Below are 12,876 nucleotides of genomic sequence, written 5' to 3'. Positions count from 1 at the left end.
TGTAGGTAAACGGCAGTATCTGCAGAAATGAGTTTTCGAGATATTTGAAGAAAAGCGTTTTGGACTCAATACTAACAATGGGGAAATGTTGGAATTTGACGTCTTTTTCTCACATTTTTTTCAGTGGAAAACAAATAAGCGAGCTTGTACAATAAAGATAACGTACAACAGATGACAAAAATGTAAAAAATGAAAAATGAAAAATTTGCAGTTACTGCCCTTTACTTGCACACGGCAGAATAGCTAAAAATGTTTTTAGTAACCTGCCACACAATGACGTATCCAGCTCAAAATGAAGTTGGGCAGGCCCGTCATTTGGGCGATTAGGGATGAGGGGGGGGGGGAGGCTCAATTGGGCGAATTTCCGAGCAAAGCAATTATGCGTTTGTGTATGATTTTATTGTTTTCACTATAACGTGCATTGATTATGTATACCCTTTTGCTCCTCCCCCCCCCTCCTCGTCGGAAAAATTCTGAAATGACGGGCTTGTAGGAAGTACTTTTTAAAATCTAAACTTTTTCACGATGTATGGGGAGTGACTCGAGTGTAATAACACACTTTTGAAAAAGAAAGAACACTTTTTTATGGAGAGTTTGTGGAAAAGGGAAATGAATTTTGTCGCTGGATTGCCTCGCGTTACCTTTATAATGGTATTACGACGGTAATCCAAATAAACACCAATAACTTTCCCCTATTCAGTGAGCTCCCAAAGAAAAAATAACATTCAAAACCAGGCCCAAAGTTACTAGTGCCGAATTCATCGATAAGTTTAGAAATGGAAGCAATTGTTAGTTGATCAATTTTTTTGTTTTTTATTTTTAACATTTTCTTTTCTGAAAGGGGGCAGCTGCCCTCCCTTGCCCCTCCCCTCCCTGGATGCGCCCATGCTGCCACATGACAAGTAAAACTAACTGAAACCAGTTCCTTCGCATTTGTAGACTAGCCAGAGAAGGAAAACGGTAGATCGCTACAATTAAAAAAAAAAAAAAAAAAAAAATTAATTTGAACTTTGACATCTTGAATTCAAATTATGTTTTTCGCAATCACGAGTGTGTGTGTACGTAGGTGTGTGTGCTTGTGTGTGGGGGGGTATGTGTGTTTGTGTGTGTGTATGTGTAGGTGTCTGTACGTATGCGTGTGTGTATGTGTTTGTGTACGTGTATGTGTGTAGGTGTATGTGTGTGTATGTGTTTGTGTGTGTGTGTACGTGTTTGTGTGTGTGTGTAGGATATGAACGCAACCTGGAGACGGTTTTCGCTATAGGAGCAGCATCTTGAGGTGGAGGTCGACGGTGATGCTGGCAGAGGGTGCTGGCGGGAAAATAAAATGATAGCACATCAAAACAGTCAAGTGAGAACAATAAGCAATCGTGATTGCTCAAAAAAAAAAAAAAAAAACTTTTTTTCACCATGACATCTTCAAACAATGATGACTCCAACACAATTTTTTAGAAACACGAGAAACTCTCGTAATGTATTCTATGTATCAGTATCAACTAGTCTTAACTCATCAACAATTTCGTTTTACCAGAAATAAAGAGATACATTTTTTTCTTCATTTACATCATATTTTCCCTTAACCCAACTGAGCCTATTTGGGTTCATAACATAATAAAAACATGTTTGCGTTGCATCGTTGCCTCAGAGCAACAATAAGATATCTAATCCCAGAAATAACACCAAGATGTCTTAGTGTTGCTCTGAGGCAACGATAGCAATGAAAACGTGTTTTTGTCCACAAAATTTAGGTAAAATGTTTTAATTTCAGGTCATTTCAACTATTCGCAGAGCAACAGTAAGATATCTAATCCCAGAAATAATACCAAGATATCTTACTGTTGCTCTGAGGCGACGGTATAGTAAGCAGGCAACGTTGCAAATCTATTTTCTCTCTCTTACAGAATTTGACGTTTCGAAATAAATATTGTATGGATGTTCATAGATTTGAAATGAACTAAAAACTTGTTAAGTAACGTCATAGAACATACCGAAATATAAATAAAGTTAGCATTATATAAAAAGAATCAATTAGGAAAGTTTTTCAAACGTAATCGAACAGAAAATCATAGAATTAAATGAAAAAAAAACTTTATTTCGGGAACAAAACATATTGTTTTAGAATCACTAGTTGAAAACTTGACACACAGATGGCGAATTTAACTTTAATTCGAATTCACAAAGGACTAAATTTTATACTACTGAACAACCATTTCAACTAAGTATCAGTTAAATTTCAAATTGAGTTTTTACAATTGTATGTTCTTTAATCAACGCTCCCTTAATACTAAGGAGAGGGAGACGTTGATTGAATAAAACCTTTAATCCCACCCCCCACCTCCCATTGCGTGCCTACTACCTATATTTTCATGTATGATGCAAAATATGGTTATATCGACAAATAAACCATTGCAGAAATCTCAGAGAAAAATCTGAAAAACAAAAAGTGTTCTACGAAGCACCCAAGTAAATCTTGAACTTATGATGTTAAACTAATTTTTTACGACACAACGAAAAAATTAAATACGAATATTCTAACACGGTATACTGCTGTGTAGGTCTGGTCTAATAAAATAATGCTATTCTAATGTTTCGATTAAGAAAAGGTCTGTACTTACATACTACGTTTTGATGATGGCGAAAATGGCGTTTCACGTGCAGTCTTGCCCAAAAGCCAGTTGTGTTGCCAGAATGACAAACTTAATTTCTCAATTTTTCACAATATTACCTTCGTAAAAAAAATTGGCTTCCAAAAATATCCTAAAGTATTTTACTCACACAAAAACTAAAAGGAACTCGACTGAAAATGTACGAGAAATTAAATGATTTCTGATGCAATTTTCCGCTTTTTAGAATGTTGAAAAAATTTAAAAGAAACAATTTGATTCAAATATTTCCTCTGCCTCTTTTCACGTTTATTTAAATTGTAATAAGGTAAGGGCTGCCCATAAATGATTTCACTTTTTTATTTTCTTTTCAATATATTTGACCCTCCCCACATCACACTGTCTGTGTATATGTAAATGGCTGTATGTTTGTTGTGTTACTTATACAAATGAACAGAATACGACAGATCTTTTTCTGTTTTAGATATTTATTTAACTCAAGTTATATCTCATACTGTTTTTATGCCTTGCTTTCAAAAAAATAGTTAATCGACGATCCAGGAGAGCTTATGATGAATTATAAACTCGAAGTTATCTTCTGAACGTTTAAATGTTAACAGATACAAATCACAATCGAAATGTCACTGTTTTTTCTGTTAAAATGTAACAGGCAATCGGCCACTCTAGTTATACAGTCAACTCTCAACAACTCGAAGTCCCAAAGGACCGGATAAAAGGTTCGAGTTATGGAAATTTTTCACACGTCTCAAGAGTTTAGGACCCGATGAAAACTTTGAGATCAAGGAATATTCGAGTTATAAGCTTGGAGTTATCGAGATTCGAATATATTCACAATAGATGGGCGCAGTTGAAATTAATTGTTCATTATATGGCTAGTGTAGCGCCATCTAATGAGTAACTAGATAACTAGAGTGGTAAGTTGCCTAATACACTAATAACCGAGTTAACCCTTAAACAATTTGTGCTATAATTGATTGTTCATTTCATTTAAATTTTGACGCAAAGGATTTTCGACCTTTTTCTGTAAATGCATATTAGCTTAGATCATTTTGTATTCAATCTTTCGCAGCATAAATATGAAGAATTAAATATGGCGACCCATTAATTTCTTAATCAACACTTGCGAAAACATATTAAAATATTTCTGGGTAGAAATGTAGAAGACATTTCATTTTTTTCCTTGTCCAGGGTCATTGATGCATCTACTGATTACTAAATTCCATATAATTGCATTTTCCTCTCTGAAAAGAGATATGCAATTTAAATAAACTATAGGAGGGGCTGCTGTCTCTGGATAAAAGTTGCTGAAAAAGATACAGAAAACAAACCTTGTATCTCATAAACCAGCTTTTTATCTAAGGGAATTATAGAAATTTTTCTTTATGTTTAAGGGGATTCTCTTTTGTCTCTCTACTAAAATTGGACGGCTATTAGAGAAAATTGCTTTTTTTAAATGTTCTTAATACTAAGAGTCCATCAATGGTTGCAATTAACTGAAATACAATGCCTAAGCATTATATAAAAAAATTCATTCAAATTTTATATAATGAAGGTTTTTTTTTTTTACATTAACAACGAGAATTTGGTTTTTAAATATCAGTTTTAAGTGTTAAAAACGTACATTTTAAAGAATTTGAAACCAAAATTTAGATTTTTTTTTTAAAATTCCAAAAATTGTCATTGTTCTTAATAAGCGTAGACATTCCACTGCACCGATTTTCTAGCGGAAGCCTCCATAAGAGGGTAACCCTCTATGGGGGGGGGGGGCTGCCCCCAGAGAGAAAATCCCTATATGAATTCCTGAGCATTAAAAGACCTTTATGGCAAAAATTTAGCAATACCCGACGAAAACTTGATTTGTATATGAACACACATACACACAAATGAACATCTATTTTCATATAAAGCAATTGTTATGTTTGTGCAGATGACTTGTAAAAATCAAAGACAGGCATAGATTTGAATAATACCTTTTATTTAACAGTAAATAATGTATCTTATTACAGACAGAACTGAACTAGAAGAGCGCTATGATACAAGGCCGCGATTTGGTCCATCTCTAAGAGAGCGATAGAGATCTGTACAAAAGAAATTATCAGTATCTGTACAAAAACAACCCAATAATGAACGAAATGAATCAAAAATACCAACAGTTCAGAAAATAATGGATATCTACGAATTCATAAAATAAAATCATATATTGATTGATTAAATTGCTGCTAATAAGTGAAACAGAAAATGTAAAAAGATTTTAAGTTTTTATTCTCGTTACTTTTTCTAATTAATTTTGCTTTTCAATCAACTTAATGAATTGCTACAATTATTGATCATATTTAATATTTTATATCTTAAAGATTTTCAGTAAATTCTGCACACTTTTAAATATTTCATTTATAAGGTTAATAAAACTGATTTTACAGCTAGTTTATTTTTAGATAGCAGCGTCACTACGGGGAGAGGGGTTGGGGTGGGGGGAGGACCATCCCGGATTTTAAAATTTATAAAAAAAACATTACTTTATTCTGAAATTTCCCCCATGAAATCTTAAATTATGTTTAATCTATTAAATTTCCCGGGAAATAGAGCACAATATTGTGGAGAGGAGGCGGTTACATATGCGTCTAGGGCTAATTTTACATACAATGCATTCTTACTTTATATTTGTCTTTTAATCTAAACTTTCGTTACCCCACAAAATTCTACAAACTTCATGTTTGCATAAACCATTACTCTTTTTGACATGTGTGTGTGTGTGTGGGGGGGGGGGGGGCACCTGTGCAAGGGACGCCATTATTTTTAGAATTACAATTTTTAACGCCTTTAGTTTATTTCCACATCTTCTCGCATCTACATTTTTTCTATTTATTTTTTTCACAACTGATTTTAAATTTTATACTTTTATAGTTAGTGTCCTGTGTGCTGTTTATGACGAATTTTATACATTGTTTTTAGAAACTAGTTACACTGTTATATGCACCACTTGCTATAGCGTTTGATTGAAAGAAATTTAAAGCACGGATAATTCAATTTAGTGTTTCACTTTTTAGGTAACAATAGATATTATAGGGAATTTTTCCTAATGAAATATTTTTTAAAGAAAATTTTAACGAAATATCACAAAAAAAAAGAAAGAAAAAATAAGTGCAGAAACTTTGTCTTACTCAAAATGTTCGTTTTCAAAAGAAAAAAAAATATACTGTTGGTTTTTGATATCAAATCAGATTCTTATGAAACGTTTAAAAGAAAAAAAAAACTTTAGACAAGTGAAGAATTATTGCACAAAGAATAAAAGTACACCTTACACAAACAGCAGAAAATGAAAGTAATGGTTGGTTACAAAGAAGTCATCATCTCAGTTAAAATCTACAAAATATGACGTTCAAAATTGGTTCGAGTAACAACATCTCATGATGAACCTAAAAACTCTTTTCTCGAAAAAGAAGTCAACAGTCCACAATATGTCTAGTTCAGAATTATAAACATAGTACTCCTACTATACAAAATACTTTAAATGCAATATGTTCTAGTTCTATTGCCGGATTAACCATGAACTATTGGCTTGCAAGGAATTAATTTAAGAAAAAAACCGTAACTTTTATTTCATTTATCCAGTAACACACGTAACATTTTAAAATGGTTGTCACAGTCTTGACCATCATTTTAAAATGTTTATGAAATGAGGGATGCTACTTGGATAAATGCTATTAGTTTGGTTTTTTTTCATCTGCGTAGCTAAATTTGCTTCAAAAACGAAGCAAACTAAGCCTACTATAGAGCACACTTATAGATTTAGTATTACTAGATACAAAACTCCTTTGCAACAGCCACTGGCCGCGCGAATCTTAGATTAAACAGGCAAAAGCGGTCAATCCAAAATGCAACTGCAACCACTGATCTCCAGTGTATGCAACGCCGATTGCATCCTCGGCAAAGTTGTTTGAGCGCATGCGCTTTTTGGACGCTTGCCCGTCTATTCAGTTGCTCATTGAACCAATTTCTCATCGTGTATCTAGTTAATATTACATCTTACGCGAGAGTTTAATGTGCATCTAATGAAGTGGCTCATCTGTGCGGTGGCTCAATACATGAGCGAAACCTATTTTCACTTTGAGGCGGCATGCTCAACATGCACCAACCTGGACACAGTTTGGATATTGTAAAACTGTTAAGATACACGTTGACTGCTTTACTTTAATCATCGAGTGAAATAAAATAACTAAGTGTGGTGGGTAGCATTGGTAGAGTATGAGTAGTTATCAAAAGATTTGCATTTAACTATTTGTACTTTTAAACTTTCACTGGAAACACTGTTTGAGAGACATTGGTGCAATTAATCAGTATAAACTGTCTACTTTAGTTTACAGTAGGAATGCTGATTATTGATTTACAGTTTAGATTTTGAATTCTATAAATGTATGCTTTTTGCTTCGGTTTATAATCAGACTGGATTGTCGAATCAAATGTGATCTTGCCTAACACCTTCAATTTAAAAAGTAAACTGCTGCTATTTTGATCGGAGATCATCAAATTTTTGACATATACTTTACTGAAAATTCAAAAGGTATTTAAAATCAGAGGAATGTATCTTTTATACATAAAGGTTGTTTTTTTTTTTTTAATGTAGCAAAAATCTACTAGTCCCCCTCCCCTATAGTGAGCAATTTGATTGTGAGATTTTATTGACTACTGATCAATTAACGCGGTCAATGAAAATGTGATTTTAATTTGCAATGACTTCATTGATCACTTATCAATTGAACATGGTCAGAGAAAATTTAATTTTAATCTGCCATGACTGTATCAACTACCGATCAATTGAACAGGGTGAATGAAAATTTTATATTCATCTGCGGTGACAAATAGATTGCTACTTTAAAATGGTTAATCCGGCGCTACATAGAACAAAATGAACTCTTCGTGTAAATAATAAAATTCTGTAATGCACGTATCATCAAAAATAAAGGCTGCACTTTCCCCAGGCACTTCTTGGTTACAGTGAGTCATGATCTAAACGATTGAGCAAGATGGTTCGAAGCCTTTCGTTTGAGGTAGAAGACATCAGCCAGGCTCAGACAATCTGACGGATGATTTTGAGCAGAAGATGTAGCGATCAGACATCAGACACTTTTTCTAACTGATAAACAATTGGTCCATCAAAAAATATATTACACATATGTTTCTACAGTCGTTCGATGTCGCAATATTCTCTCAGAACGTAAGAAACTAGAAATGAGAAGCCTTCCAGCACGCTGGATGTGGTGGCCTATTTCCGAAGCTCTAGGAAATTCTTCATATCGAGTAATCGACTAGTATAAGAAAAAACACGGAAGATTCTTATATTTTTTTACATTCTGTGGAATCGAGTTTTTTTTACTAGTCTCTACGTAAAAGTTTAAAAAAAAAAAAAAGACTGTTCAAATTAATTTTCTGAACAATTTATCACAGCGCAAGAGTTCTTTCATACTTAAAGATTCACGTTAATCTAAACGAAACCTGGTTATCATAGGTAAGATTTTTAGTTCATTTACAAGAAGCTCAGCTTTTCATGTTACTATTTATATTGCAGCTGCATTACGTAGATAAAGATGTAGATACACTGAATCGTGTTTCATTAAATGAGTGGTGATTTTGGTGCCACAAACCTGCACTCCGCTACATAATTGTCTGCTAACGTGGTTTCATAGATGGGCAGTGAATAAAATACTTCATCAGGCACATAGTCTTTAAGACACCATATCAAAGGCACAAAGATCTTGGGGGCAAACACTCTCCAGAAGACACTTCAGTGATTATTGAGCGAAAATCTTGTCAGGAAAGGTTTTCAGTCAAAGACCAGGACAGTCGCAAAGATTTTGGAAAACGGATTGCTGCAGAATGGACGACTTTCCTCCTCCCAAACAGTGCAGGCTGCTCCAGATTTCATTGGAGTTCGACGGCGATTTGAGCTATTCTACAAAGAAGTAGTGCGAATCAGTTCATTGGAGCACAGGAATGGACTTTGCAGGGGACAGCAGCAGCTGAGGATCGAAGGGCGAGTAAGGGTGTCCCAAGAAAGGGCTGAGGGGAGGAAAAGATGTGAGCCCCACGTGGGTGCTGGGGAACTGAAAGTGTGTTCCGCCACTGCCACTGCCTGAGTATCCACGTGGACTGGGCAGAGCGAAGGGGCTCCAGAACGGAAGTGTCACCAACGGGGTCTTGCTCTGGGGCAAAAAGGGGCTTGCGAAGGTCACAATCGGAGTTTGCAAGGATCCCAGGGCGGCCGCTGCTGAGGTGGAGATGGGTCCGATCGGCGGGGGCTTTGGTTTGGGTCGAGAGATGGACACCGTGGCGCCAGAGCCCGTACTGCCACCCCCCAAGGATGGGGCAGGACTTCCACTGCCAGACGATCCAGACGGAGAGTGACAGGAATCGCTCGTGTCCGGCTCAGACTTGATGCGTTTGGATGAGCCATTGGTGCTGAGGTCACGAGGTCCTTCGCAAGAGCCCTCGTCGTGGTCCTGTGGAGGACTGAGTTCGTCGTCGTCGTCGCTGAAGGACCTTTTGGGTTCTCTTCTCAAGTCCGAGGGCAGGTGACGAGACAGCAAGTAGAGAGCGTTAGGACGACACTCGTACAGTTCCTGGTGCCTCTTGGGAGACAAAGGTTCGGGTTTTGGCAATCCGTACAGCGGGCTTTTGTGTGCCTGCTGTGGAGGAGGGGACTGCCTGAAAGGCTGTTGAGCTTTGTTGATGGTTTCCATCTTCACGTGGAAGGGAATCTTGTTTTCTGTTTTCACAATCTCGGGGAACGAGACGAACCGGTACACGAATTTCTGTCCCAAAACTTTTCGTATGATGTTTTTGTCATAGTAGTACCGTAGAGCCCGAGAGAGCTTGTCATAGTTCATATTGTGCTTGTTTTTCCGGAGACCCCATAGCCGTGCGACTTCTTCCGCATTCAGCAACTTGAATTCGCCGTCGTTGTTGGTCCACGTGATGATGTGCGTGTATTGATTGCTCAGCAGCAACTCCAGGAGAAATTGCCATAGTGTGATATTAGTCTCCATGCCTAGAAAGAAAAAAAATAAAATATATGAATAAATGCATGTTTAAATTGGTAAAGACGTAAGTTTTTTTTTGAAAGAACATTAATATTTTTACAATTTCAAAAACTGCTCATAGTCTACTTTCAAAAAATAAATAAATAAACGAAATAGAATGAAAGAGATAACAAGTGGAAATTCCAAAACACTTCTGAGGACGGTTGATTATTTCCTTTCAGAAGTATACATAATTGAGATCATCTTAAATCATCTGCCACAATAAAACAATCATTGTTGACTTGCTAGAGAACAGGAAAAAGGAATTCGTCTTTACAATTAAATAAATTAATCTCACCTCCTCCTTCCCACCACATTCCAAATGCATGGAAATTATCAATATCGGCAACAACAGATGTCGCATCAAAAGAAATGACCCGAGGCACACATCTTCGAACTCGAGTCTTCCAGCCCCACCCACGCCATAATAAAAACAATTCAACTCGACAACAGACGATATGATGGGAGAAGCGAAGGGCAGTTAATCAAGCAATGATGCCTAATAGGGCTGGGCCCTAAATCAGGGCCAATGGAGAGGAAGAAGCCGACTGGTAATGAAATGCGTTTCCTGCTGTTCAGAGGAAACTTGAAGCGGGGAAGAGGAAGAGCCCTATTACCAGGGGGATGTGCGCAATTGGTGCATCCTTCCAGACAGCTCCTCTTCCCGCAGGAACGGGACAATTACAAGCATTTGCGAGGAATAAATCCTTGTCGATTAACACGTGATTTGAGAAACTTGGGCACCAACGGATTTTTATTTCTCTCTAGTGGCATAGATTTGGTTAACATCCAACCAGCACCTGCATCCTACTTGGGGAAAGAGAATTCGATGCGAACAAGTGCAAAGTGGAAAATTACTTTTGCAGCATTCGAAAGTAATTCCCCAATATTGGAATAATATGATTGAAATAAAATATCTGCGACCAGACCTGCCGTTTTGGGGATCGGACGAAGATAAGGGTTAGTTGCCAAACTCTGAGTTTGAGAAACATACAAATGTATTGTGCATTTCTGAACAAATTCCGTTGTTTTTTCCCTGTAAAATATATTGAATATCCTGGAAAACTTTGAAAGACGGGCCAGTCTGTAACAAAGCGTTATTTATGCATATACGTGTGTCTTATACACGAATTTACACCATCAACAGTTGTTTTAGGAAAAATTCGGAAACTCTAACCAAAAATATGCAAAAAAAAAAAAAAAAAATCATAAATTATCTGAACTACTATGCTCTGAACAAAAAGCGATTTGTGCCTTACAAATTTCAGTCTAAAATAATGGGCCGCCGAGAATTTATCCAGGTCCTAGGAGAAAATAACAATATCTGACTTCAACCTCTAAAACCATCATACTAAAAGTGACAATTTTACATTTTTTTTAAACTTCCAGTTTCTGCCAAAAGTATAAAAAGTTACAATTCATGGAATTATGCCAATGTTAAAACTAAAAAAAAATCGCTTCATTCGCTTTCCAATAATCCTTTTTCTTTCTATTTTCAAGAAAAAAAAACTAGTTTTCGTTAAAATTTACAAAAACATTTTTTTGTTCCTTTCAATTGATTTTTTTTTTTTTTTTTTTAGCAACGAAATTTCGGCAACATCCAAATTAGAACGTTAAAAAACATTTGGTGCTGCCATCTAGTAACATAAAAACGAACTTTTCTTTTTGTTACGTTTTGCACTTGCTTGGTCCGAAAGCAAAAAGGAGAAATCATGATGCTTTCAGTTTTCATAGATTTAATACACGAATTAGCCACACGCAGTTAAACTGGGAAATTAGTTATACAATCAGTGGAAAAAATTCAGTGCAGGATGAAAGGAATTCCACAGATATTTTTTTTCAAATCCTCTCTTAGGAAATAGTCCGGCGGAAAACTCCCACCGGCGAAGGATTCGAAAAAAATTAAACGAAAACACAAAAATGTACTCTTTTGACACGGGCGGAAAAAAGAGGGTAAATGAGGGGGGATTGAGATATTATTTATGTACTATACGCTACAGTGAAACCTGTTAAGTTGACCGGCTATCATGGGTGGATTTATTTTCCCAGGTACGGAAGTGATCCTATTCTCTAAAATAGAAACATTAATTTTCACAAAAGTTTTATCCTCAAACTTTTCTTTTGTTTCGTTAACAGTACGTTCGAAGTAAGATGAGCTATGTTCAGAATTCATCTTTTTTAAATATCTAACAATCTCTACAATGTGGATAAATGCCTTTTCGTTTTACTTTAATTTTTATTACGTGCGTAGAAACAACTAGTCAAAAAGTTGTCCTTTTATATTGTCCTTTTATATACCACTAGCTGCGTTGCCCGGCTTTGAACGGTCCATCTTGAAAATAAAAATTGTGTCAAGTGAAGTATATTCAACAATCAAGGGTAAAAAAAAAAAAAAATCATGATTTCCTTTCCAAACAATGACGACAGATATTAAAATACTTTTAAGAAATTAAATCCAGAAAGATGGATTTAAAATGCGTAACCATGGAAACACAAAATAAAATAAGTTTAAGGAATTAAAATGCGAAAGAAAATGGTTCACAATTTGAATGGAATCGAGATTTCTTAAACTTGATTTTAAAAGGCTTGTAACTTTTTTTCCTTTCGAGATAAAAGCTTATTTTTTCGACCACAGGTCGAGTTATATCTGGAGTAAAAAAGGTCGCTTTTTCCAATGGCGTCAAAAAGAAAGGTGTGGGACAATTCCTTCGCTTTTTATTGATTTATTTAATTAAGAAAGTAGTAACCGAATTTCAGCTAGGCCTAAAAAAATTCGAGCTAAAAACGCAAATAACTCCCACCGTAATAAAGTTAGAGCATTGAAATAAATTGCGTAGAACGCGGAAAATTCTACCCTTTCTAACGATATGTTATACGTATTAATATGTGCAAGTTATTTTTCACTCCCATATTTGAGAGTTTATGTGAAAATTGGACGTAAATTGGACTAAAAAAAGAACTATTCATCGAATTGTTTTCGAAATTGTACTTGTCAAGATTAGGATTTATTTTTATTTATTTATTTATTTATTATTATTATTATTATTATTATTATTATTTTTTTTTTTTTTTTTTTTTTTTTTTTTTTTTGCATTTTAGAGCATTTGTGTAATTTGAATGAATTGAAAGTAGGTAGGTGTTAAGAATTAAGACGAAAATGTGTAAAACCAACTATC

The 12,876-nt window shown here is 35.4% G+C and overlaps 1 protein-coding gene across 2 annotated transcripts in view; it reads right to left on the bottom strand.

Annotated features, from left to right (window-relative positions):
* Positions 1 to 4,582: 4,582 nt before the first annotated feature.
* The window catches only part of LOC129221899 (ETS domain-containing protein Elk-3-like), a 180,774-nt gene continuing 172,480 nt past the window's right edge, over positions 4,583 to 12,876 (bottom strand). For both annotated transcript variants that reach the window (XM_054856273.1, XM_054856274.1), the window contains one exon: positions 4,583 to 9,669. In XM_054856273.1, the coding sequence (XP_054712248.1) occupies positions 8,600 to 9,669 (1,070 nt within the window). In that variant the 3' untranslated portion in view covers positions 4,583 to 8,599. The remainder of the gene's footprint in view (positions 9,670 to 12,876) is intronic.

Source organism: Uloborus diversus, chromosome 5 (genome assembly GCF_026930045.1).
Source record: "Uloborus diversus isolate 005 chromosome 5, Udiv.v.3.1, whole genome shotgun sequence".
NCBI classification, from domain to species: Eukaryota; Metazoa; Arthropoda; class Arachnida; order Araneae; family Uloboridae; genus Uloborus; species Uloborus diversus.
Note: the sequence above shows the minus strand (reverse complement) of the source record. Positions and strands in the feature narration are given on the sequence as shown.